The sequence below is a fragment of the Hypanus sabinus genome, chromosome 6, assembly GCF_030144855.1.
Source record: "Hypanus sabinus isolate sHypSab1 chromosome 6, sHypSab1.hap1, whole genome shotgun sequence".
Taxonomy (NCBI): Eukaryota; Metazoa; Chordata; class Chondrichthyes; order Myliobatiformes; family Dasyatidae; genus Hypanus; species Hypanus sabinus.
Genome location: NC_082711.1, coordinates 136,487,818 through 136,514,526, shown reverse-complemented (window position 1 = coordinate 136,514,526; position 26,709 = coordinate 136,487,818). Strand labels below are relative to the sequence as shown.

Sequence of the window (26,709 nt, the reverse complement as noted above, 5' to 3'; positions counted from 1 at the left end):
AAATAAAAACACAAAGCGCTGGCAGAACTCAGCAGGCCAGACAGCACCTATGGGAGGAGGTAGTGACGACGTTTCGGGCCGAAACCCTTCATCAGGAGGGTTTTCACATCATCACTACCTCCTCCCATGGATGCTGTCTGGCCTGCTGAGTTCTGCCAGCATTTTGTGTTTTTATTTATTTCCAGCATCTGCAGATTCACTCATGTTGCCTTTGAGATCATTTAAAAATCTGCTTTTGTAATTCTAATGGGACAATCAATGACCCGTGTTGTAAGTTCAACCAATCCGGCAAATTAATAGATGTATTCTCAAAAAGGCCATAAAGCTTGGTATTATCTGAAAATAATGTTTGCAAACCAATATGTTAGGGTTCATGAATAGATATGATGATTGATATTGATAGTTGGTAATGAAATGGATGTCAGTTGGTAAAACCTCTGGGTTAGTTTTTATTTGTGAAGATGATTGTCAGTTGTGGGAAATTTCAGGTCCATCTCATCACTGGAAAAAATTGAGGTAAGAAGGGATGATGGAGGGAGAAGAGTAGGAAAAGCGACAGAGGCTGGGAGGTGATAAGTGGAGGTGATAGATGCTTGAATCTGATGGGAGAGAAGTGTAGCAAGGAACTATGTGTGGGAAGTGAGGAGTGGACCGGAGTGACCGTGACTGATGAGTAGATGGATTAGGTGGAATAAGGGAAAGAAACAATGTGAAAGGGCACTATTTCCTCTCTCCCCTCCTCATTCTGCCCATCCTCTATCTGCCTCAGCACCTTCCCCCATCCCTCACCTGGATCCAGCTAATGTTTGCCAGTTCTTGCTCCACCCCATCACTTCACCTCCTTTACCAGCTATCTTTCAATCCAGATGAAGGGTCTCAATATTAGACCACACACACTCACACTCCCCCTCTCAACATTGCATTTGTTTCATTCTGTCAACTGAGACTTCATTTTGTCCACAAACTGGGTGCCTTATCTACTCTGGTTTTCTCCCTAAAATGAACTGACTGACAGGACCAAGCTACCCCTTCCATTTCTTGATCTTTAGTTGTGTTTATCGGACTCCTCTCACTAGGGCAGACATTATGACATTTTCCACGTAAATTGAATTTATTTGTTTATTTATAGAGATACAGTGTGGAATATGCCCTTCCGGCGACTTTGTGCCACACTGCCCAGCAATCTCCTGATTTAATCCTAACCTAATAACGGGACAGTTTACTATAGGCAACTCTGCCTATCTTACCTTGCCTTGATTCTGTACCTGAACCTTTCGTTTACTAACTGGTATGTCTTTGCACTGAGAGGAATTTATCTTTTATTTAAATGTGCCAACAATCACTCAGAAAATGATAGAGCCTCCAGGGCCATCTTCCTTTGCTAGGAAACACCGGACTGCCGTGGTAAGGCTGAACTCACTTACTGACATCCAGTCGCCGCATGAACCCTCTCCTTTGCTGACTGATTGACACAAATGCTGTGGGAGATTTCAGTTTAATGTCCAAACTGTGAAGGTTGAAAACTGCAGTTTTCCTTCTACCTACTTGTTCAACCTCTGAGTCAGCTGCTGTTCACCACCTGAGTGAATCTGCAACACAACATGAGTGAATCTGCAGATGCTGGAAATAATTAAAAACACAAAATGGACCAGTTGATCAAAGTTTGCCCTGTCCTGGCTCGGATACAAAAAATATTGCCACACAAGCACAGAAGCTTAGATGCTGCACTTTGAGAAAGCCCGTTTAATCTCTCATACTTGGGACTTTGGTGCCAGATTAATTGGTTTTCGCAGCCATGAGATACTTTATAAAATAAATTTGGCACAGTACCTTGTCCAGTGACGTTTAAAGGGAGTGCAGGAAGTGATTCAGAGTTTCATGGGAACAAAATGCTGTCGGAGGAACCCTGTAGGTCAGGCAGCATCTGTGGAGGGAAATGGAAAGTTGTTGTGTCAGGAAAAAGTACTACACCTGTTACCTCTCTCCAACTCTTTTGCTGCTATATTGACAACTGCTTTGGTTTATTTCCTGTGCCCATACAGAACTTGTCAACTTCAACAACTTCTCTATCACCCTACCCTTAAATTAACTTGGACTATTTACTACACCTCTCTATCTGTTCCTGATCTGTCTCCATTTTGGGAGAGAAACTATCCACTGATATGTGCTACAAACCCACTGACTAAGAATCTAGTTGAAAGTCTTGACTGGAAAGCTCAATTGTCCTTTTCCCTCCATGGATGCCATATTACACATTGAGCTCTCCAGCAGTTTGTTCTTCATTCCTGATTCCAGCATCTGCAGTCTCTTGTGATTTTGCTTTCAATGGAATGAAGGAATCTGGGCTCCAGTGAGTTTAATAGACATGGGGGAACTGGGAGCTCCTGTGAGTGGAAGGAACTGTGAAACCAGGGCTCCAATGTATTAGAGGGGTGCTGGCCCAGGGACTGTGGGAATCAGTACCTGGTGAGCCAGAGCCTAAGCCATTGTGTTTACGAATAGGTGGATACCAGATTATTGGATCCAGCTTCACCAGCTCTACCTATCTTACCCTACCTTGTTTCTGTACCTCTGTCAAAATTAGCCTTTCCATTTATCATTTTAAGAAAAGTCAGAGAATTGAAGAGAATTGAAGTATCTAATATCTAACCCTGTCTCTGTTGCAGTTGATGAATGCATTCCCCTTCCTGTGTTACCTCCCAGGACCGCAAAACAAATTATTTCAAAATCAGGACAAAATCAGTCAGTTTTTGCAAGAGATAATCATGAGCCATAAGGAAACATGGGATCCAAATTGTACCAGGGACTTTATTGATGCTTTCTTAACACAGCAGGAGAAGGTAAGTGATGACTGAAACTTAAAATATTGAACAGTACAGTACACGCCTTTCATTGGCTGACTTTTGAACCTACTCCAAAATCAATCTAACTCTTCTCTTCCATTTCCTTTCATCCATGTGTCTCTTAAATGTCCCTAATGTTTCTGCCTCTACCACCAACCCTAGAAGTGTGTTTCGTACACTTAATACTGTGGAAAATCTACCTCTAACATCCCCCCTATACTTTCCTCCAATCACATTAAAATTGTTCCCTTGTATTAGCCATTTGGGCCCTGGGGAGAAAATGTACTGGCTGTCCACTCTATCGATGTCTCTTATCTTATATCGTTCTATCAAGTCACCTCTCATCCTCCTTTGCTCCAAAGAGAAAAGCCCTAACTCATTTAACCTATTCTCACAAGACATGTACTCTCCATTATTAAGGACCTCCAGCACCCAGAACATGCCCTTTTCTCACTGTTGCCATCAGGTAGGAGGTACAGAAGCCTGAAGGCACACACTCAGCGATTCAGGAACAGCTTCTTCCCCTCGGCCATCCAATTCCTAAATGGACTTTGAAGCTTTGGACACTAACTCATTTTTTAATATTCAGTATTTCTATTTTTTGCATGCTTTTTTAATCTATTCAATATACGTAATTGAGTTACTTGTTTGTTATTATGTTTGATTTCATTTATTATCATGATTCTTATTTCTCTCAGCTAGATTATGTTGTGTATTGAAGTGCTGCTGCTAAGTTAACAAGTTTCACGTCACATGCCAGTGATAATACACCTGATTCTGATTCATCCAGGTAGTATCCTGGTAAAGCTCCTATGCACCCTCTCCAAAGCCTCGCCACCTTCCAATAGTGAGGCAACCAGATCTGAATGCACTACTCCCCGTGTCATCTAACCAGAGTTTTATAGAGCTGAGACGTTTCCGCACAACTCTTAACCTCAGTCCCCCAACTAGTGAAGGTCAAGCACCATATGCCTCTTTCACCAGCCTATCAACTTGCACGATGACTTTGAGGGATCTTCTTGTAACCCTCTCACTGTGGCTCGTAACAAACTAGGCTTGTAGCTAACTCTGCTGACAGCCACGTGACTAAGCACCCTTCAATGAGTAACACATGCCTGGGGTCGGTATGATTTGGGTTCAACCAAACAGAATATCTAGGTATGCTCTGCCTTTCTATTGAGTTATCAAAATAGTCCACAAGGAGATGTCTTCACAATGGGTCTATACAGAATGTTAGGAAGTAATTCCCCTCCTTCCCTGTTGCTCTATTATTTTTCCTTAAACACATATCCAATTTTCTTTTAAAGTCCCTGATTAATTGTTTCTGTCAATCTTACAGGGCAGGAAATTCAAACTAACAGCACCTGATTTTATCAGGTTCTTCCCCCTTTCACTTGCCCTTCACTTTGAACCTGAGTGCTTTGGTCTTTGATTCAGCTGCTAATGGGAATAATGTCTCTTCATTTACCCTGTTTTAAGTCCTGATACCCGATCCAGATTCAGTACGTCTCCATCACGTCCCCTCTCAAGCTTCCTCAGGTTCTCATTGTCTAACCTCATGGCTGAAATCCCATGGCAAATCTTTCTTGCGAGCTCTCAGGACCTTGGCACCTTTCACCAAGTCACATAGTCTGACAGGATGGAAGCAAACCCTTTGGCTCAACTCACTCACTCTGACCAAGATGTATATCTCTGCTAATCCTAATCCCTTTATTCCTTTCCTTTCTTTGTACCTTTCCAGATAGTGTTGTAATTGTACCCACCTCTACCACCTTCTGGCAGCTTCTCCCATCTTCCCATCTGTAGAAAACATGCCTGTCAAATCTACTCGCCATAAACCAGTGTCCTCTAGTTTTAGGCTCCCTACTCCAGGGGTGGGGGGTTGAACAGTAACTATCCACCTTATTTACGTCCCTCATAAACCTCTACAATATCACTCCTCAGACTCCTGTTCTCTCAGGAGAACAGTCCAAGCCTAAACAATCTCTCCTTGTAACTCTGGCCTTCCTTTCCTAGATGTCCTAGCCAGAACTGAATGCTCATTTATCCTCTCACTAGTATGTTACACTGTTGAAAACAATTCGACTGACTTTGGCACTGTTCTTTCCCCCCTTCCTTTTATTCAGAGATACAGCGCAGTAACAGGCCTTTCCAGCTCGATGAGCCTGTGTCTAATTACACCCATGTGACCAGTTAACCTACAAACCCTTATGACTTCATCATGTGGAAGGAAGCAGAAGCACCCAGAGGAAACCCACGGTATCCTGTAGAGAATATGTGAACTCCTACCAGACAATGGTGGAATTGAACCAGGGCTGGTGGCCCTCTTATAGTGTAACACTAACTGCTATGCTATCATGCTTTCCCCCAATATTCCTGTGATGAGTTTTCACTTCTACATATTAACAGTGGATTTCTTAACTACATCTTAGACAAAGAATGATCCGAACACAAGTTTCCTGGAAGGCAAGATGATTGGGGCAGTAGCTGGCCTCTTTTCTGCAGGTACAGAGACCACATCCACCACCCTAAGCTGGGGCTTGCTCTTCATGGTCTTGCATCCAGATGTGCAGTGTAAGTAGAACAACGTCTCTGCCAGGCCTATTACCAGCCGTGCATTGGTGTGAATGGAAGGTGTGGAGAAACAGTATTGGAATCTCATGAGGTGGGGACAAGGGTGCTGGGAGAGGACCCACAAGCAGGACACAAACACGTCTTTCTTGGGTACAATAAAATGGCATTTATTACTCGCTACACAGAAGATCGGGAAATCAAGGAGGACAAAGAGGAACATGAACCTTGGGCTTAGGGACTAGGGACTAGGATCGCTGCGGACCTGGGACTTGGAAACCGGGAACTGGGATTGCCGCGGCCATGGCTTGGACAGCAGGAACATGGACAGCCGCGGACCGTGGACTTGGACGGGGGAGTATGGACAGCCGCGGCCATGACTGGATCCCTGGGGACTGCGACCACCATGGCCCTTGGACTTGGAGACTGGGACCTTGATTCATCGCCACCAGACACTTGGATACCATGGATCGCTGCAGCCAGAAACATGGACACCAAAACACACAACATGGAATCTTGAATCAGGACTCCTCCTTCAGATCAGACATCAAGCCGGGACTCTTCTTTGGGGGGAAGACACAGACACTGGGCTTAACATCGAGCTGGAACTCCACCTTCAACTCAGGCACCGAGCCGGGACTCTTCGAGGGGTAGACACGGACAAGGGGCATGAACGTCGAGTCAGGACTCCACCTTCCACTTACCCCTGTAGATTGACCTTGCCCGGACCCATTCTGACGACGGAAGGCAAATTGCTGGTACTCCGATGCGCTGGATCACTCTGGCTTGTCGTAGCAGCGGCGCAGCGACTTGCGAGGGCTTCTTAACACTCTCGCCCCGAACGGCTAAAGCCAGGGGCTTATAAGCTGCCGGTTCGGGTCGAGGGTAGATTACCTTGATTGCCAAGCTCAAGGGATGCGTGAAACGAAATGAGAAGGGAACAAGGCGTTAATGGTCCGGATCGCAACCTAACTAAATGTAAAGGGGAACCGATCCAGACCATGACATGGAAGGGGGTGAAGAATGTTATTAGTAAAACTATTAACCTTCAGGCTAAAGATCGAAATATTAGCAACAAATATTAGCAATCTCTAAGTTAATGAAAACCCCTTGTTTAAGCACTATCAGCCCGGTGTTTCTAGGACTTTGCTATTATTCGAATGGTTGCTGTACTTCCTAACATATAACAGTGACTACATTGCCAAACTTTCCTTCAGTAATAAGACACATTGGGATTTTTCAGTGGGTGAAAGATCTGATTAAAACATGAGTTCCTCCTTTCAACCAAATCCTTGGATTCAGTTCTTGTCTTGTTCCTGCAGCTCGGGTTCACGAGGAGATTGACAGAGTGATTGGGAAGGGTCGAAGGCCAAGGTTGGAAGACCGGGAGGAAATGCCATTCACTAACGCTGTTATCCATGAAACACAACGCTTGGGGAATGTTGGTCCAATCTCACTGCCGCATGAAACGTACAGAGACACAACAGTCATGGGTTACACCATCCAGAAGGTACAACCTGGAGTTAATCTTAATCGTTCCCTTTCTGACCTTCGATCCTCTGAATGATCTGAAAGCAGTTACCTAAAAATTGGGCTTCAGATGCTGGTGTGCAAAGTGGGAAATAATGCCCACAGGAGTTTCTACAAACAATTGTGAGGTTATCGTGAAGTATCTGAAAAGTATCTGTGTGGTTCACAGAGAACTATGCAGTAAAATGTGAACTATTTCACAAGGCACACAACCCACAAAGAGGAATGATATCCACTCTGCTATACATCAAACCCACGAGAACATCAGCTCTCAAAGACACTTTCCCAGTAAGCAGAAACAGCGCCCGTACGTAGTGACGGGACGAGTCAGTGGTGTTTAAGGTCCATAATCACTGACAAATATGTTCTGTGGCAGTGCGAGACTTAAACGAGATAGTGTTCAAAGGTTCATGGACCATACAAAATGCTGATGGTTGAAGAGGAGCAGTTGTTCTTAGAGCATTGAGTGTGATTCTTTAGCCTCTTCTGTCTCTTGGATAATATTATGAAGAGGGTGTGTCATGGATAGTGAGAGTCTTTAATGATGGATGCTGCCTTCTTGAGTCATCACCTTTTGAAGAAGTCCTTGATGGCAGAGTGGGTTGTACCTGTGATGAAACTGTCTACAATCCTCTGCAGATAGTGCAATTCTCTGCATTGGAGCTTCCATGATAGGTTGTGAGGCACCCAGTCAGAGTGTTCTCCTCCGTACATCTGTAGAAATTTGCAGGATTCTTTGGTGTCATACTAAATCTCCTTAAACTTATAATGAATTTGATTTGCTGGCATGTCTTCATCGTGATTATATCAGTATGCTGGGTCAAGGATAAATCTTCTGAGATGTTGATGCCCAAGAGCTGGAAGCTGCTCACCCCTTCCACAGATGACCCCCCAATGAGGACCGGTCTGTGCTCTTCTAACTTCCCCTTCTGATTTAGAAACATAAAAAACCTAAAGCACAAGACAGGCCCTTCGGCCCACAAAGTTGTGCCGTTCATGTCCCTACCTTAGAAATTGCTAGACTTTCCCACAGTCCTCTATTTTTCTAAGCTCCATGTATCTATCAAAAAGTCTCTCAAAAGACCCTATCATATCCCCCTCCACCACTTTTGCCAGCAGCCCATTCAACACACTCAACACTCTGAGTAAAAAAAAAACTTACCCCTGACATCAGCTCTATACCTTCTCCCCAGCACCTTAAATCTGAGTCCTCTTGTGGCAACCATTTCAGCCCTGGGAAAAAGCCTCTGACTATCCACACAGTCAATGCCTCTCATCATCTTTTACACCTCTATCAGGTTGCCTCTCATTCTCTGTCACTCCAAGGAGAAAAGGCCGAGTTCACTCAACCTGTTTTCATACGGTACGCTCCCCAATCCAGGCAACATCCTTGTAAATCTCCTCTGCACCCTTTCTATAGTTTCCACATCCTTCCTGTAGTGATGTGACCAGAACTGAGCACAATACTCCAAGTGGGTTTTGACCAGGGTCCTATATAGCTGTAACATTAGCTCCTGGCTCCTAAATTCAATTCCATGGTTAATGAAGGCCAATACACCATATGCCTTCTTAATCACAGTGTCAACCTGCGCAGCTGCTTTGAGAGTTCTATGGACTCAGACCCCAAGATCCCTCTGATCCTCCACACTGCCAAGAGTCTTACCATTAATACTATATTCTGCCATCATATTTGACCTACCAAAATGAACCACTTTACACTTATCTGGGTTGAACTCCATCTGCCACTTCTCAGCCGAGTTTTGCATCCTATCAATGTCCTGCTGTAACCTCTGACTGTCCTCCACACTATTTTCAACACTTCCAACCTTTGTGTCATCAGCAAACTTACTAACCCATCCCTCCACTTCCTCACCCAGGTAATTTATAAAAATCATGAAGAGTCACTGACCTCCATGCAGAATATGACCTGACTACAACCACTGTTTGCCTTCTGTTGGCAAGCCAGTTCTGGATCCACAAAACAATATCCCATGAATCCCATGCTTCCTTACTTTGTCAATAAGCCTTGCATGGGGTACTTTATCAAATGCCTTGCTGAAATCCATATTCACTACATCTACTGCTCTTCCTTCATCAATGTGTTTAGTATCACTCAAAAAATTAAATCGGTCTAGTAAGGCACGATCTGCCCTCGACAAAGCCATGTTGACTATTCTTAATCATATTATACCTCTCCAAATGTTCATAAATCCTGCCCCTCAGGATCTTCTCCATCACCTTACCAACCACTGAAGTCAGACTCACTGGTCTATAAGTTCCTGGGCTATCTCTACTCCGTTTCTTTAATAAAGGAACAACATCTGCAACCCTCCAATCCTCTGGAACCTCTCCTGTCCCCATTGATGATTCAAAGATCATCGCCAGAGGCTCAGTAATCTCCTCCTTTGCCTCCCACAGTAGCCTGGGGTACATCTCATCTGGGCCTAGCAACCTTCCAACTTGATGCTTTCCGACAGCTCCATCACATCTTGGTCTTTCTTGGTCTTGCTGATGTTAAGAGGAAAGTTGTGACAACCTCACTCAACCAGCGTGTATACCTGTAAGAGAAAGCAGCATCCATCATCAAGGACCCCCTATCATCAAGGCCATACTCTTTTTTCACTGCTGCCATCAGGAAGGATGGACAAGAGCCTCACGTCCCATGCCAACAATTATTATCCCTCAACCATCGGGCTCCTGAACCAGAGTGGATAACTTTACTCGCCCCAACAATAAACATTGAGGAGGAACTTATTTAGCCAGAGACCGGTGAATCTGTGGAATTCTTTGCACATTGTGTATATTTAAGGTAGAGGTTGATAAATTCTTGATTGTTCAGGGCATGAAGGGATACGGGGAGAAGACAGAGGACTGGGGCTGAGAGGAAAGTTGGATCTGCCGATGTCAAATAGTGGAAGTGACTCGATGGGCCAAATGGCCTAATTCTGCTCGTATATCTTATGGTGTTATGAACTGATTCCACAACCTATGGACTCACTTTAGGGACTCAGCAACTCGTTCTCAATATTATTTATTATTTATTTATTTATTATTACTTTGTATATTTTAGTATTTGCACAATTTGTTATCTTTTGCACATTGATTGTTTGCAGTTTTTATTGATTCTATTTTTTTTGTATTTAATGTGAATGCCTACAAGGAAATGATTCTCAGGGTAGTATACGGTTATACACACACAAGTGTTGGCGACTGCAACAGTTTCTTTATCATACAGAATGTGACAAGATGTTGTAAACTTTCATCATTTGAGCAGATAATAAGCCATGTATGGCAACAGAAAGGTATTCTTCATCTTGATTCTGTTTCTCTGTCATGCACAAACAATGGGGCTTCACCTACATCCACATTTGGTCATTCAGTCTCCTTCATCTCCACATGCTCCCTCGCTGTCATTTACATGACAGTACTCAGTCCCCACTTCGGGGTTAAAATGGAATAACAGCAATGGCCCTCAGCCTTCCCCATTTAAGAGGCATCAGTGAAGGGGCACAGGGTGAAAGGAGGACATCTAGGGGAAACACAAGGGGAATAATGAATCTTTACACACAGCATCATTTTGCCTGATACTCGAGAGGTTGGCGCCATGAGTGGTTGCGCTGCTGATTTAGAGAGACATGTTTTATAGACACCAATGGGCCTGTGGTCTGACAGGAGGAAGAGGAGTTGAATGAAGAGTAGTTTGAGCATCCCTTACTGCCTCGAGTGATTGGATATCCAGCACGAGCTGCCTTCTTTCCAAGGCTGATGTGTGCGGAGGTGTCGAATGCATTCAGGCCTGCTGAACCGGGTGCAGATGTCTAGGAGCACGGAGCAACTATCTCGCCATTCTCACCACCAGTGGTGTGGAGCCTCTGGGGAGGCTGCGAGCACTCCTGTGCAAGAAAGCAACATCGACTCTCTCCCATGGCACCAACTGGAGCGGGTGACAACTGCAACGGAGGCCCAGGTGGAGAGCATGGGGACTCTGAAAGCACCCACATGGTCCTGTCCTGATCCAGCTGAGATCTGATCCCGGCCACCTGAGTACAGCCTGTGGTTCTGATAGGACAGCAACTTGCCATCAGCTTGACGTCTTTGTGCAGCAGAGAGCTCCCGTGGGTAGATTCAGGGATTCAGAGATTTGTTCAGCATAGAGACAGGCTGTTTGGTCCACCAACTCTTTGTCAGTATGATAGCTACTAAAACTAATGCTATACCCCTCTAATCCTATCCATTCAAGTACCTGGCAAAATAGAGAGTGGTGAGTGTGTGGAATGGGCTGCCAGCGGTGGTGGTGGAGGAGGAAACAATAGGGTCTTTTAAGAGACTGCTGGATGGCTGCATGGAGCTTAAAAAAAATAGAGGGCTATGGGCAAAGCCTAGGTAGTTTTGAGGTAGGGACAGGTTTGGCACAGCTTTGTGGGCCAACGGGCTTGTATAGTGCTGTAGGTTTTCTATGTTTCTCTATTTCTAAGATAGGTCTGGTCCACAGTTTCAGATTCTAAATTAGAAAAAGACCAATTTTGATGGTATCAGAAAAGATCTGGCAAGTCTGGATTTGGACAGGCTGCTTTTTGACAAAAATAAAATTAGTAATTGTGAAGCCTTCAAAAGTGACATTTTGAGAGTACAAAGCTTGTATGTGTCTGTCAGAATAAAAGGAAAGATAACAGGTCTAGAGAACCTTGGTTTTCTTGAGATATTGAGACCTTGACTAAAACAAAAAGAAGCATAGCAGGCATTGGCAGGTAAGAAAATGTACTTATGGAATTTAAGAAATGGAAGAGAACACTTAAGAAAGGAATCAAGAGAGCTGCAAGAAGGCATGATGTTGCCCTAGCAGACAAGGAGAAGGAGAATCACAAGGGATTCTGCAGATATGTTAAGAGTAAAAGATTGCAAGGGATAAAGTTAGTCCACTGGAAGATCAGAATGGTCATCTATGCGTGGAGCCAGAAGAGATGGGGAAGATCTTAAGTGGATTTCTTGTATCCATATTTATTCGGGAGATGTACAGAGTCTATATAAATAAAACGTAGCAGCAACAAGAGAATGGACCCCATACAGATTACAGTGCAGGAAGTGTTTGCATCTTGAGGAAAATTAGGGTGGATAAATCCCCAAGGCCTGACAAGGTGTTCCGTCGGGCCCTGTGAGAGGCAAGTACAGAAATTACAGGGCCCTAGGGGTGATATTTAAATAATTCTTTGCCACAGATGAAGTATCGGAGGACTGGAGCATAGCTAATGTTCTTCCACTGTTGAAGAAAGGCTCTAATATTAACTAGGAAATTATAGGCCAGTGAGCCCAGCATTTTTTGTGGGAAAGTTATCGGAAGCCATTCTAAGGGGCTGGATATACTGTATTTGGACTGATTACAGATAGTCAGCATGGCTTTGTGCATAGTGGGTCATGACTATCCAATCTTAGAGTTTTTTGAGGAAGTTACCAGGAAAGTTTATAAACACAAGGCAGTGGCTGTTGTCTACAGCGACTGCATTTTACAAGGTCCCGTAGGGGAGGTAGTAAATTGGGATATACATTGGCTTTGTGGGAGAAGCCAGAGAGTGGTAGCAGATGTTTGCCTGTCTGATTGGAGGCCTGAGACTAATGGAGTGCCTCAGCAATCAGTGCTGGATCCTTTGTTGTCTGTCATCTAAATCAATGATCTGAATGATAACATAGTTAACTGGATCAGTGAGGAAGACGATTGAAGCTTGCAGCAGGAACTGGACCGGATGAAAAATTACAGAAGGAATTTAAAGCAGAGAAATGTGAGGTGTTGCACTTCAGGACCAACCAAGGTAGGTCTTGTACAGCGAACTGAGAACAAAGGGATCTGGGAATATAGATCCATAATTGGTGTCACGGGTAGAAAGCTTTTAGTACATTTGCCTCCTATATCAAAGTATTGAATATAGGATATCATAAACATGAGAATGACTGCAGATGCTGGAAATAAAGGGTCTTGGCCCGAAATGTCGATCGTTTGTTCATTTTCCTAGATTCTATTCGAACTGCTGAATCCCTCCAGCATTTTGTGTATGTTCCATTGAGTACAAGAGATGAGATGTTATGTTGAAGTTGTGAAAGACATTGTTGAGGCCAAATCTGGAGTATTGTATGCAGTTTTGGTCAGCTGCCTTCGGGAAAGATGTAAGTTAGCCTGAAAGAATACACAGAAAATTTATAAGGATCTTGCTGGGTCCGAAGGACCTGAGTTATGGGAAAAGATTGAATAGCTTAGAACTTTATTTCCTAGAATATGGAAGACTGAGGGGAGATTTGATAGAGGTATACAAAGTTGTGAGGGGTATAGATAGAATAAATGCAAGCAGGCTTTTCCCAGTGAGGTTGGATGGACTGCAACTAGAGGTCATGGGTTAAGGATCAAATTTGGAAAGTTTATGGGGAAACAGCTTTACTCAGAGGATTGTGAGCTTGTAGAATAACCTGCCAGTGCAAATGGTGCATGCAAGCTCAATTTTATTATTTAAAAATGTTTGATTAAGTACATAGATGGTAGGGGTATGGAGGGCTACATCTTGGTGCAGATTAATAGGGGTAGGCAGTTTAAATGGTTTAGCATGGGTTAGATGGGCTGAAGAGTCTGTTTCTGTCCTGTATTCCTCTATGACTTTATAAGACCTGGGGTAGATCAGTTATGATCAAACTGAATGGTAGGGCAGACATGAGTGGCTGAGTAGCTGACTCCCACTCTACACACTTATATTCATTGATAACTATCTTTATTCCATATTTTATTCTGGATCTTCCACTTGATTACAGGTAATCCCATGTACTCCCTCTGTTGGATCATGTACAACTTACTTAGCTGGTGTATTTATCTCTTTTTTCCTGCTCAGTCTAGTTGGGAACTGCACTTCCCCTCCAGGTGTTTACTCAATCATCCATGGAGTCCATCTCCATTCACCTTCTGCTCCACCCAGTTTGCAATCACACCCTCCCCATCTCCTGTAAAGAGGTCTGCTCTGCCAGGTGCCTACATTGAACCCCCACCTACTCACTTTCGATCTCCATTACACTCCAACTCCAGAACAATCCCATTCCATCACCCCAACCCCAGGCATGTCATCACTCTGCTCCCTGTCTTGTTATTCCACATCAGATACTCACCTGGACATCAACTGGACCAGGTGAATCAGGGAATCCTCTTGAACCCTCATACCTGCTCTGTCCAAAGTGACCTTGCTGGCCTCTTGGTCCAGGCTCATTGTCCGCAACAGTGGGACCTGGCTCTGGATAGACTATTGTTCTCATAGACCAACGAGGTGCTGGTACTGCAGAAGTCACTGGGCAGGCGATGATTTGTTCAGTGCATTTGCTTGGAAATTATCCTCATAACTGGAGAAATTAAGCTGTAATGCAGGTCACTGTGATGTATACTTGATTGGCACTTGGAGAGGTACATGGATAGGAAAAGGTTCAGAGGGATTTGGGCCAAATGTGGATGAATGGGACTAGTTCAGATGAGAACCTCGGTTAGTACAGGCCAGTTGGGCCGAAGGGCCTATTTTCTGTGCTTTATGACATTTTGAGTGAAGATTGTTCTATTCACTTTGAGCCAACAAACCTCTCAAAGCATTGCCAATGTATCCTAAGTATGTGGTAGCCGTGAAGATGAAGTGTATTGCAGAATTAAATTGAAAATCTTCTGTCTATGATGACTTACAATCACTGGGCTACAAACCATAGCTTTCAGTCCAAAGACCAGAATATAATTGTCTTCATTGCTCTGTGTGTCTGTTACTAATATTTCCCTAATGTATCTCTTCAATTACTATTTAGGGAACAATGATCATTCCAAACATTTCCTCTGCCTTGTTTGATGAAGATATTTGGTTGACTCCACATCAGTTTAATCCAGGACACTTCCTCGATTCCGATGGGAAGTTTGTGAGGCCAGAAGCTTTCATCCCATTCTCGGCAGGTAATGTAGGGTTTGTGGATTATTACAAAGGCCACGAACTTATCAATCACCCTAAGGTAGAAGGAGTCAATTTTAGAAAACCTAGCATATTTATTTTTCAACATAGACCCCTCCTACATTTACACACTTAGTCCAGCGGTCGTGGAGCATGGCCTCCAGAAAGTGTCCACAGCTGGGGTGATTGATAAGTTTGTGGCCTACAGTAGAAGGCGATGAGTTATACAGCTGTCATTACATGCCCATGCAGTTCAACTCTTTGAGTGATTATGCAGAAAATTTGAAGTTAATAACTGATCTCCTTCTACCTTAGGCCATGAACTTATCAATCACCACTGATGGGTTATTAACTTAAATTTTCTGCATAATCACTCAGAGTTGAACTACATATGCATGTAACAAGAGCTGTACAACTCATCTTGTTCTACCTTGGGCCACGAACTTATCAATCACCCATGCTGTGGAAACTTTCTGGAGGTCCAAGTTCCGTATGCTCCACGACCGCTGGACTAAGTGTGTAAATGCAGGAGGGGACTATGTTGAAAAACAAATGTGCTAGGTTTTCTAAAATTGACTCAATCTACCTTGGGCCACGAACCTATTTATCACCCCTCGTAAATGTAGCAACGTTTGCAGCTGTGATTGTGGATATCCAAGCTCCAATCTCCCGTGCTCTGGAGAGGGAGGCTGCTGGCTGATTCCTGCATTTGTATTTCTTTATTAACTTCTAAATTTAAGTTAATTCCCAAAAGCCTTTCCCGCCACCCCAGTGCTGAAAGAGAACTTCATGCATTAGCTAACTACAATGAATAGAATGAACACTTGTTTAACTATGATAAAGTCTGGAAGTGTACTACTTCTCTAAGAGATGAGATGGGGTTGGATAAGGCAGAATTATATTCGGACTTCGAGACTATATAGGTAGTGGTTTTTGTTCAGCGTGACCCTGCAGTGATTCTCAGTCTTTTTCTGTGATACTAGCCTGTCCTGTCCTTGCCCCTACAGGTCATCGTGCGTGTTTGGGGGAGCAACTGGCAAAGACGGAGCTCTTCATCTTCTTCACGTCCATGCTCCAAAGATTCACGTTGTTTCTCCCGGAAAATGAGCCAAGACCAAGCTACAAGGAAGCTCGATTCGGAATTACCCTCTGCCCACTGCCCTATCGGCTCTGTGTTAAAGCCAGATAGGGATGGATATTCACCATCTGGGGTCAGGAGGCTTTTTGCTAAACTCAGATTCAAAATGCTGAGCAACAGACACAAAATGCTGGTGGAATGCTGCAGGTCAGACAGCATCTATAGGAAGAAGCACTGTCGACGTTTTGGGCCGAAATGTCGACAGTGCTTCTTCCTATAGATGCTGTCTGACCTGTTGTGTTCCACCAGTATTTTGTGTGTGTTGCTTGAATTTCCAGCATCTGCAGATTTCCTCGTGTTTGCCTTTCAAAATGCTGACTTTTTTTTATTCAAGGTATTTATAGTTAATCTTTAACTAGTACTAATTTACCAGTCCTCTTGAGAAACAATCATGTACAAGATTAGGAAACATAATTAACTTAATTGGGACTATGACCTAATCAGAAGAAACAGTGTTGTCTGAGTTAAGCTAAGTCTGCTGTGGTCTGACCTGATCAATTCAGTTGTGAAATTACCCCATGCAGATGAGGGCATCACTAGATGAATCATAAGAAAAAGTTTTAAACTTTTAAAGGCAGTAAAAGTGCAGAGTTACAAACATGACAAGGAGATCTATCCTCAGCCTGGATCTGAGAAAGATCTCTTCCCAGGACCAATCTTTCTGTGTCGCAACTTATTTGTCTGCAACTCATCTGGTTTGTAAGAATTGGACATGTGTTTGGAAATCAGTTATAGATCCATAATCTCTATTAGAATTACTCCTCAATATAAATGTGCTCCACTTGTTTAATCTGTTTCATTAGTTGGATGCATCTCCTCCTTAGTTGGGAGGGAGGAATCATTGCTTGAAATAATGACTATTGACAGCTAAACCCCTTCAGAAATAGATAAGGTAGCTAACTGGTCTTTGCATTATAGGATGATACAGTGTAATCTCGTAAAGTGAGGGTGCATATTGAGGAATGGAGTTGGTGCGCCGTACGGCCTAATTCTGTCCCTATGTATAAAGGTCTTGTGTACACCTTACTGGACTTAACTTCAGTTTAGGACTCTAGAGATTATTGATATATTTATCTTTCAGTTAGAGATAACAGAACAGTAACAGGCCCTGCTTGCCCAGCTATTTAACCCAATCCCAATTACACTGTGACCAATTAACATTGTAACTGAGACGTATTTGGAATGTGGAAGGAAACCCACACAATCACAGGGAGAGGATGCAACCCCCTTTCCGATATTGGTGGGATTGAACCCTGATCACTGGCAGTGTCATAGCATTACGCTAACTGCTGCACTACCGTGACATCCCAGACTTTAAATTGCCAGTGATCAATGTAACAATCGATTGGCCCCTTTTTTTAAAGAATGAAAACCTTACTAGTGCACGTTATTTCAATTCATAACAGTGTGATAGAATCTTGTGGTACGCATTTTCAGGCTTTTGTATCTTCTGCCCGACGGGGGGGGGGGGAATGGTGGGAGGGTCTTCAATTATGTCCGAGAAGGAATGGAAGAACGAGTTCCTGAGCTTGGCCAAACAGCCTGAAGAAAGAATATAGTCTGAATTTGATTTGATTACAATTGTAGGTTCTGCTGACTGCTGAACAACACTAATTTACAGCAGAGTTCCTTGTGATAAGATCAAAGAGTACTGTTCTCCTAATGCTAATGAGTGACCCTACACGTAACATCTTGTTACTGCTATGATAAATAGGAACATTTTGAAGGCGCAAGTGTGCAAGTGGTTTTGGTTGAAATTTGCAACTGGACTATACCTTGTTTTGGATGATGGGAACTTAATGGACAACAGGTCAATGAGCAGCGCACTTTCATGTGAAGAGATTGGGATATTGGTGGATGCTGACGAGAGTGCAGGGAGGACACAGTTAGGTTTAAAAGACACATATAAAAAGAAGCAAAAGGACTGATGAGCTGCATGCACGCAAGGGCTCTGTGGGTTTATGATGCAGTAGTAATAATCTAAACACAGCTCCAAAAGTACAGGAATAATCACTTAACATTCTTGATCAGGAAAAAAGTGTCAGGTGACAGTGCTGATTCAGGAAAATGTATATAATGCAGAGGTAGAATCTCTTTAAGAAGTCAATGAGTGAGTCAATTCGCTTAAGAGTGAATGAGGTATTATATGACTGGGAAGGTCTCTGAGGCCACCACGGAGTGCGTGGGAGAAAGAGGGAAACCTGCAAGGGTGTTACTAGATTGTAAGGGCTGGTGATACTGAGGGTCCTCTGCTCCCACAGTATGGATTAGAATAACGTTGGAGCTCATCTATGATTCTGTGATCGGCATTTGGTTAGACCAACGAGGAAAGAGCCAAGTGGAATGGCTTTCAGAGTAGGATCACTAGGGGATCACGTTGTGGTTTTCCGTACTCAATTCCATGATTTCTGGTAAATTGATGTTTCTGTATCAGCCAGCTGTCTGTGATATTGCAGAGATGCAAGAGAGATTGCAGGTGCTGGAAATTTGGGTCAACACACACAAAGAGATGCAGCGGGTTAAGAACCAGAGCGCCAGAACAGAGAAGTAGAGAGGTTGTGGAGGCAGATTTTGTTAAGATCTTGGACAAAGCAAGGGATCAGAAAATTGAGCATGGTGCGACTAATGTTTTGAGTTGCATATAGTTCAATGCAAATAGTATCGTAGGAAAGGCATTGGAATTATAATATTGTAGCCATTAGTGAGACTTAGCTGTAGGTGGAGCAGGACTGTTGGTTTAATATTCTGGAGTTCTGTTATTATAGACCGGCCTAGTGGGAGGGATTAAAATAGGAGTGTGTGCATTACCTGTCAGGGAAAATGTCATACAGTGCCCAGTCAGGGCAGACTGGAGAACTCATCTAGTGAGGTTTTATGGGTGGAACTGAAGGATAAGAAAAGTACGTCCAAGTTAATGGGGCTATGTTATAGAACACCCAATAGTCTGTGGGATTTAGAGGAACAAATTTGTAGTGCAATCAGATCTAGAGAGGAGGTCTTGGTCTCCCACTTCTGCACAACCCCGTGAGAGAATGGGGCTCGACTCCACCTCATTCCCTGCAGGCTGTACGGTGCCGGTTTCAATATCACTTCATCACTGTCATTCCTCTCCCTCCGGCTCCTTATCCGACAGCATCTCGTCCTGCTGTTCCATCGAGTGGGAAGCAGGGAGCCTCTCCTCATTCCCCACAAAGACAAAACAACAGGCAGCTATGCACGTAAACTTCACCCAAACCTTCGCCGATGGTGACGCCTCAGTGCACAGGGCAGTGACGATGTGTGCTGTTCATCGATAGGATATTGTACTCACAATGATGTAGTGCTGATGGGCTTTGCTCCAGATGAAGTTTGTACCTCGGTGCCCCCACCCGTGCCTCCTTCAGCCTGGGGAGTCCCCCTCCCACTGGAGTGGCCTCCCTTCCAGCTGTCACTGCTTTATCATATATGGAGAAGGTGAGGGGCTCTGAATGATCCTTGCAGGATGCATCGTCTTGTGGAGGGGGAGTGAGAGAAGACCATCGGTGAGAAGGGGCATTGGATGGTGTGGATGGAATCATAATTTGTGATTAACACTTGGTGCAAGTAAGTGTGTGTGAGGCAGGAATATTTCTGTTGGTGTCTATCTCACCTTGGCATCCCTGGGGAGATCATGAAATTCCTGAAAGGATTGTTTAATGCAGCAAGGATTCTCATTCCTGAAGGAGAGAATTCCTTCTCCTCATGGGTTTCTGTCTTACCTGCATGTCTGTGACTGGTGAACAACTCAATTTCCCTTTCTGTATCTCTCTCTCTGCCCACTGCAATCTCTCTCACCTCCATGGCAGAACTGCTTCCCCAGGCAGTTGCTTTCCTGGGCAGCGCTGTGGTGCAGGAGGTAGAACTGCTGCCCCCGGCTCCAGAGACTCCGGTTCAATCCTGACCTCTGGTGCTGTCTGTGGGGAGTTTGCACGTTCCCCACAAGCATCAGTTTTCTGCCACAATCCCAAAACCAGGGGAGTTTTAGTTAATTGGTTACTGGAAATTGTCCCTGGGTTGGAGAATCTGGGAGGAGTTGATAGGAATGTGGGGAGAATAAAATATGGGATTAATGTAAATGTGTTGGTGCAGACTCGATGAAAGGGAGTTTCATGCTGAATCTTTCCATGACTAGGACACACACTCACACACTCCGTCAAATTTCCCTTTATTTTGGAGTTGCTCTGTAAGGAGGATTTCCAGGCTTTGCCTCACCATGTTATATAACCTGGTGCATTTTTGAAACCTCCTGAACTTTGTTGATGGGCAGAGATTGAAACATGAGAGAGACCTCCATCCAATCCATCTTCATAACGTATCGCTTCAAGAAGGCTCACAGTATTGTCAAGGATTCCTGCTCCCTTACCATTCCCTTTGTTCTCTTCTAGAAGTTACAGGAAATTGAAAAGCCCAGTAGGCCAGACACAAGAACATCTTCTACCCCAGTACCACACTGCTATCTGACTTCTGAACTAATCACCTCTTTGAAACCCCCTTCCTGGTGCCATAGAGTCAAAGAGCCATGCAGCATAGAAACAGGTTCCTTGCCCAACTAGTCCACACCGACTGTCTTCCCCGAGATGCTGGTCCATCTGCTCGCGTTTGGCCCAGAGCTCTCTAAACCTCTCCTATCCATGTATCTATCATGATGACTTTTCAATATTGCTGATGTGTACACTTATCCACTGTTTCTGGCAGCTCATTCCAACTCTGCATCATATTTGCAGGAAGAAGCTGCCACAATGTTCCTTTTAAATATCTGACCTCGGATCTTAACTCTATGCCCTCTTGTTTTTAGCCCCAACCCCAGAAAAAGACAACATGCTTTCATCTTGTCTACACCCTTATGATCTTGCATAACTCTATCAGCTTACCCTGAAGTTCCTAAATTCTGCAGTAGTGTCATTCCTACGTGTGCCTGTCTGGACATGCCCCCTGCTGACTGCTCCTGTGGCTCCTCCCACAGGCCCCTGTATAAAGGCATCTGAGGCCTATGCTCAGCCTCAGTCTCCAGGATGTAGTATGATGGTCACTCACTTCTGGTTCCTTCTTCCAGTCAATAAAAGCCGATATCTCGCCTTACGTCTCAGAGTGAGTTGTTGATGGTGCATCAATTTTATTGACTGGAAGTTTTAAAACATGGAAACCGTTTTATGTCCGGAAAGGTTGGATTTGGACCCTGAAGCAGTTCTCGCTTTTGAACACTGGCTTGCATGCTTCCAATCGTACTTGGAGGAGTTTTCGTGCAACTGAACCCACCGTTATGCACAGAATTCTCCTCTCGAGGGTCACCCCAAAAGTTTACTCCATTATCCGGGACCTGCCGACCTACGATGGGGCACTGGACGCCCTCAAAAGACAGTACCTGCGGCCGGTGAACACCGTCTACGCAAGACATTATTTAGCTACCCGGCGACAGTGGCCTGGCGAATCGAGCCCCGAGTTTCTCCGAGCACTATAAACACTCGTCCGAACTTGTGACTGCAAGACGCTCACGGCAGAACAGCATGTGGAGCTGCTGGTGTGAGACGCCTTTGTGACGGGACTGAGGTCAGTGTACATGCGCCAGCGGCTGCTGGAAAATGCCGATCTTACCTTACGCTCGGCGATCAAGACGGCCAACGCTCTGAAAGCTGCTCTGCACAATGCTGATGCTGTCCAGTCGCGTGATTTCCTGCCGGTTCCGTGGACATCTCAGACCCTGCCACCGGTGGCTCCCGGGAGTGAATTCGCCAACGCCGCTGCCAGTCACTATTCCACGAGCTCCCCAAACCTGACCACGGCTGCGGCCCGTTAGAAGCCCGTGCTTTGTTATTTCTGTGGACTCAAAAAGCACTCCCGACAACGCTGTCCAGTGTGAGAAGCGACCTGCTCCAGCTGCGGAAAGCGGGGCCATTTTGCCAAGGTCTGTAAGTCTAAACTACGAGCAGAGTGCAGCGCTGCGGGTGAGACGTGGGGGCCGCCATCTTGCATGCCCGGATGTGGGCGGCCATCTTTGTCGACATCAGCACGCCCCGCCTCCGACCCTCGGATGCTGACCGGGTACCCCGGATGTGGGCGGCCATCTTTGTCGACGTCAGCACGCCCCGCCTCCGACCCTCGGATGCTGACCGGGTACCCCGGATGTGAGCGGCCATCTTTGTCGACGTCACCATGCCCCGCCCCCGGACCTCCGATGCTTACCGGGCACCAAGACGGCGATTCAACTCTGGCCACTGTAACTCTCGACCAAAGTGCCCCACACCAGCTTGCAAGGTCCATGATGGATATCCGGGTGGAGGGGCACAGGACAAGATGCCTGTTTGACACGGGCAGCACTGAGAGTTTTATTCACCCGGACACAGTGCAACGCTGCGGACTCGCAACACGGCTGGTAAGTCAGAGGATCAATTTGGCTTCTGGGTCGCATTCCGCAGACATCCAGGCGGGTTGTGTAGCGACGTTGGTGGTGCGAGGCAGAGAATATCGGAACTTTGCGCTATTGGTCATGCCTAAACTGTGCGCACCTGTGCTATTGGGGCTGGACTTCCAGAGCCATCTCGAAAGTGTGACTATGGTATATGACAGGCCCCTCCCACCACTCACTGTCCGGAATCCTCAGTTCTGTGGGACTTCATCACTACTGACCACACACACACACGGGCCCAAACGTCTCATCCAGCACCAGGCCGACAGCTGCGCTACTGACACCACTTGCAGTCTCTCCACCCTCAAGGTCCCTCCCCCACCGCTGTTCGCCAACCTGACCCCCGAATGTAAGCCTGTGGCAACTAAAAGCAGGAGGTACAGTGCGGGGGACAGGGCCTTCATTCAGTCAGAGGTGCAGCGGCTGCTCAGGGAGGGGATCATTGAGCCAAGCTCAAGCCCTTGGAGGGCCCAGGTGGTTGTTGTTCGGACTGGGCAGAAAAATAGGATGGTCGTGGACTATAGTCAAACCATCAATAGGTTTACGCAGCTTGACGCGTACCCCCTACCCCGCATCGCGGATATGGTCAACCAGATTGCTCAGTACAAGGTGTACTCGACAATAGATCTGAAATCCGCTTATCACCAGCTCCCCATCTGCCCAGAGGCGGGCGGCAGGCTCTATCACTTCCTGCGCGTTCCTTTCGGTGTCACGAATGGTGTCTCGGTCTTCCAGAGGGAAATGGACCCGATAGTGGACCAGTACCAACTGAAGGCCACATTTCCCTAACTGGATAACATCACCATCTGTGGCCACGACTGGCCAGATCACGACGCCAACCTCCAACGATTTCTCCAAGTGGCCGCAGCTCTGAACCTTACTTATAACAGGGACAAGTGTGTGTTCAGAACCACCCGCCTTGCCATCCTTGGGTATGTCGTGGAAAACGGGGTTATTGGCCCTGATCCCGACCATATGAGCCCCCTGTTAGAACTCCCTCTTCCCACCACTCTCAAAGCCCTCAGACGGTGCCTGGGTTATTTTTCCTATTATGCCCAATGGGTCCCCTATTACGCAGACAAGGCACGCCCCCGGTCAAGTCTACCTCGTTTCCCCTCTCTGCTGAGGCCCGCGCGGCCTTCAGCTGCATTAATGAGGACATTGCCAAAGCTACGATGCATGCAGTGGACGAGACCATTCCCTTCCAAGTGGAGTGTGACGCCTCCGATTTCGCGCTTGCTGCTACCCTCAATCAGGCAGGCAGGCCAGTAGCATTCTTTTCTCGCACCCTCCAAGGCTCTGAAATTCGGCACTCTGTGGTGGAGAAAGAAGCCCAGGCCATAGTGGAGGCTGTTAGGCACTGGAGGCACTATCTTGCTGGCAAAAGGTTCACCTTGCTGACCGACCAGCACTCAGTTGCATTCCTGTTCAGTAACCAACAGCGGGGCAAAATCAAAAATGATAAGATTTTGCAGTGGAGAATAGAACTCTCCACCTACAACTGTGATATCCTGTACCGGCCTGGCAGACTCAATGAGCCCCCTGATGCCCTATCCCGGGGAACATGTGCTAGCACACAGCTCGACCAGCTGTACGCTCTTCATACACATCTTTGCCATCCGGGGGTCACCCGATTTTACCATTTTGTGAAAGCCCGGAACCTGCCGTACTCCCTGGAGGACATCAGGACGATGACCAGGGACTGCCAAATTTGCGCTGAGTGCAAACCGCACTTCTACCGTCCTGACCCGGCGCAACTTGTCAAGGCCACACGCCCTTTTGAGCGACTGAGTGTTGACTTTAAGGGCCCCCTTCCCTCCACTGACCGCAATGTCTATTTTCTCAATGTTATCGATGAGTACTCACGGTTCCCCTTTGCCATCCCCTGCCCCGACACCACTGCCACGTCCGTCATAAAAGTCCTGCGCCAGCTCTTCACTCTGTTCGGGTATCCCTGCTATATCCACAGTCATAGAGGGTCCTCCTTTATGAGTGATGAGCTGCGCCAGTACCTGCTAGTTAGGGGCATTGCTACTAGTCGGACCACGAGTTATAATCCCCGGGGTAATGGCCAGGTGGAGCAGGAGAATGCCACAGTGTGGAAGGCCACACTTTTAGCCCTTAAGTCAGAAGGGTTGCCGGTCTCTCGATGGCAGGAGGTCCTCCCTGAGGCACTGCACTCTATCCGCTCTCTGTTATGTACGTCCACCAATGCCACCCCTCACGAACGCCTATTCTCTTTTCCCAGGAAGTCTGTCACTGGGACCACTGTGGGACCACTGGGACCACGTTTGGCTGACGACCCCGGGGCCAGTGCTGCTCCAGAAACATGTGAGGAGCAATAACTACTCTCCGTTGGTCGAGAGGGTTCACCTTCTACATGCGAACCCCCAGTATGCCTACGTGGTCTTACCTGATGGGCGGGAGGACACAGTCTCCATCTGCGACCTGGCACCCGCAGGTGCAGCAGACCACTACCCTGAAGACTCTCCGGTAACTATGAACCCTGCACCTGTGGTGATACCGTGTTCACCAGGCCCTACACAGACTCCTCACGACGCTTATAGCTCACCAGGCCCTACACAGACTCCTCACGACATTTATATACCGGGCATTTCATACGCATTTATACCAGGCACCTCGCACATGCGTGAGGGATCACCGGCGCCTAGTGGGCTGGAACAAGCACAACCTCCGTCGCCTGTGCAATCACCAATGTCGCCGGCAATCACAGCCGGTGCTACGTAGATCGCAGCGACAGATTTGACCACCTGATAGACTTGACTTGTAAGAAACTTCGCCACATGGGGACTCTTTTAAACAAAGGGGGGGTGAATGTGGTGAACTACGTGTGCCTGTCTGGACACGCCCCCTGCTGACTGCTCCTGTGGCTCCTCCCACAGGCCCCTGTATAAAGGCATCTGAGGCCTATGCTCGGCCTCAGTCTCCAGGATGTAGTATGGTGGTCACTCACTTCTGGTTCCTTCTTCCAGTCAATAAAAGCCGATATCTCGCCTTACGTCTCAGTGTGAGTTATTGATGGTGCATCAACCCTTATGATCTTGCATAACTCTATCAGCTTACCTTGAAGATCCTAAATTCTGCAGTAGTGTCATTCCTTTACTTGACATTAACCAGTTACCATTTTATTTAAAAACTTAACATAAATAGTTCCTGGTGTTTTACTGAAGCTTTTAACTAATTTATAATGTGGTGTTCCCATGTTGTGAAACTCTAAACTCTACCTCTCTGGGTTATTACTTCGAACACTTTTCTTTGCACTGTTTCAGATTGCATTACAATCTTTCCACCATTCTGTAGATTTGCACTCAGTGTCGTAAAACATGGAACATTTAAACATAGTACAGGCCCCTAGGCCCACAATGTTGTGCCAACCTTTTAAACTACCTGAAGATCAATCAAACCCTTCCCTCCTACATTGCCCTCCATTTTCCATCATTTATGTACCTATCTAAGACTTTCATAAATATCCCTAATGCACCTGCCTCTAACACCACTCCTGGCAGGACGTTCCACGAACCCACCACACTCAGTGTAAAAAATTTTCCTTTAAGCAACCCGTCTATACTTTACACTGATCACCTTACATTGAAGTTCCCATTTATTTATTATTATTTTGTATTCAATTTACTCTGCAAATCTCACATGAGCAAAGAATGTTGTTGCGGTCTGGTGTGTAATGACAGTAATCTAATCTGAATCTGAATCACTGTGCCTTAAGTGAAGCATTTCAAAACATTTACATTGCTGTCTCTTCCCGCCCCCAACTCTGGACCTGTTCTCCACCTTCCAAAGATTTGGAAAACTTAATTACCTGGGGTTGGGAATGGAAATGTTTTCAAATAAAAAGGAATGATTAGAGTTCAACTATTTTCTTAGTTACAAAGGTTCCACATGGAGGAGTTGAAGTGGGTGGGCAACATGCACCATCTGGTGGCTGTGTACGGAGCTTCATGTACTTGCATGAGAGAGAGGGTCAGTGTCAGCATCTCCACCTGCCCTTCGTGGACCGTGTGGAGTTTGTTTACTGCCCGTTCGCTCTGGAGAACATGGAGGTCTCAGCTCTCCCTCAGCCCCTGCTCAAACTCTTCCACTGGTTCATGCTGCTGACCTTGTTCTGCACCGTCTTTTGTCTGGTCTTTGATGTCCCCAACAGGCAGAAGACATGAGAGCTACGCTACCCTCCCAATAAGAAATAATCAAATATGCAAAAGAGGAATAGTGACTTAGCCTCCAACG

The 26,709-nt window shown here is 45.8% G+C and overlaps 1 protein-coding gene across 2 annotated transcripts in view; it reads left to right on the top strand.

Moving 5' to 3' along the window:
- The window catches only part of LOC132395870 (cytochrome P450 2D20-like), a 44,011-nt gene extending 18,547 nt beyond the window's left edge, over positions 1-25,464 (top strand). The window contains exons 6-11 of one of the 2 annotated variants that reach the window (XM_059972991.1): positions 2,667-2,840; positions 5,276-5,417; positions 6,737-6,924; positions 14,754-14,895; positions 15,898-22,416; positions 24,698-25,464. In XM_059972991.1, coding sequence (XP_059828974.1) covers positions 2,667-2,840; positions 5,276-5,417; positions 6,737-6,924; positions 14,754-14,895; positions 15,898-16,079 — 828 coding nt within the window. In that variant the 3' untranslated portion in view covers positions 16,080-22,416; positions 24,698-25,464. The remainder of the gene's footprint in view (positions 1-2,666; positions 2,841-5,275; positions 5,418-6,736; positions 6,925-14,753; positions 14,896-15,897; positions 22,417-24,697) is intronic. The other variant, XM_059972992.1, reaches the window with a different exon arrangement.
- The last annotated feature ends 1,245 nt before the right edge of the window (positions 25,465-26,709 follow it).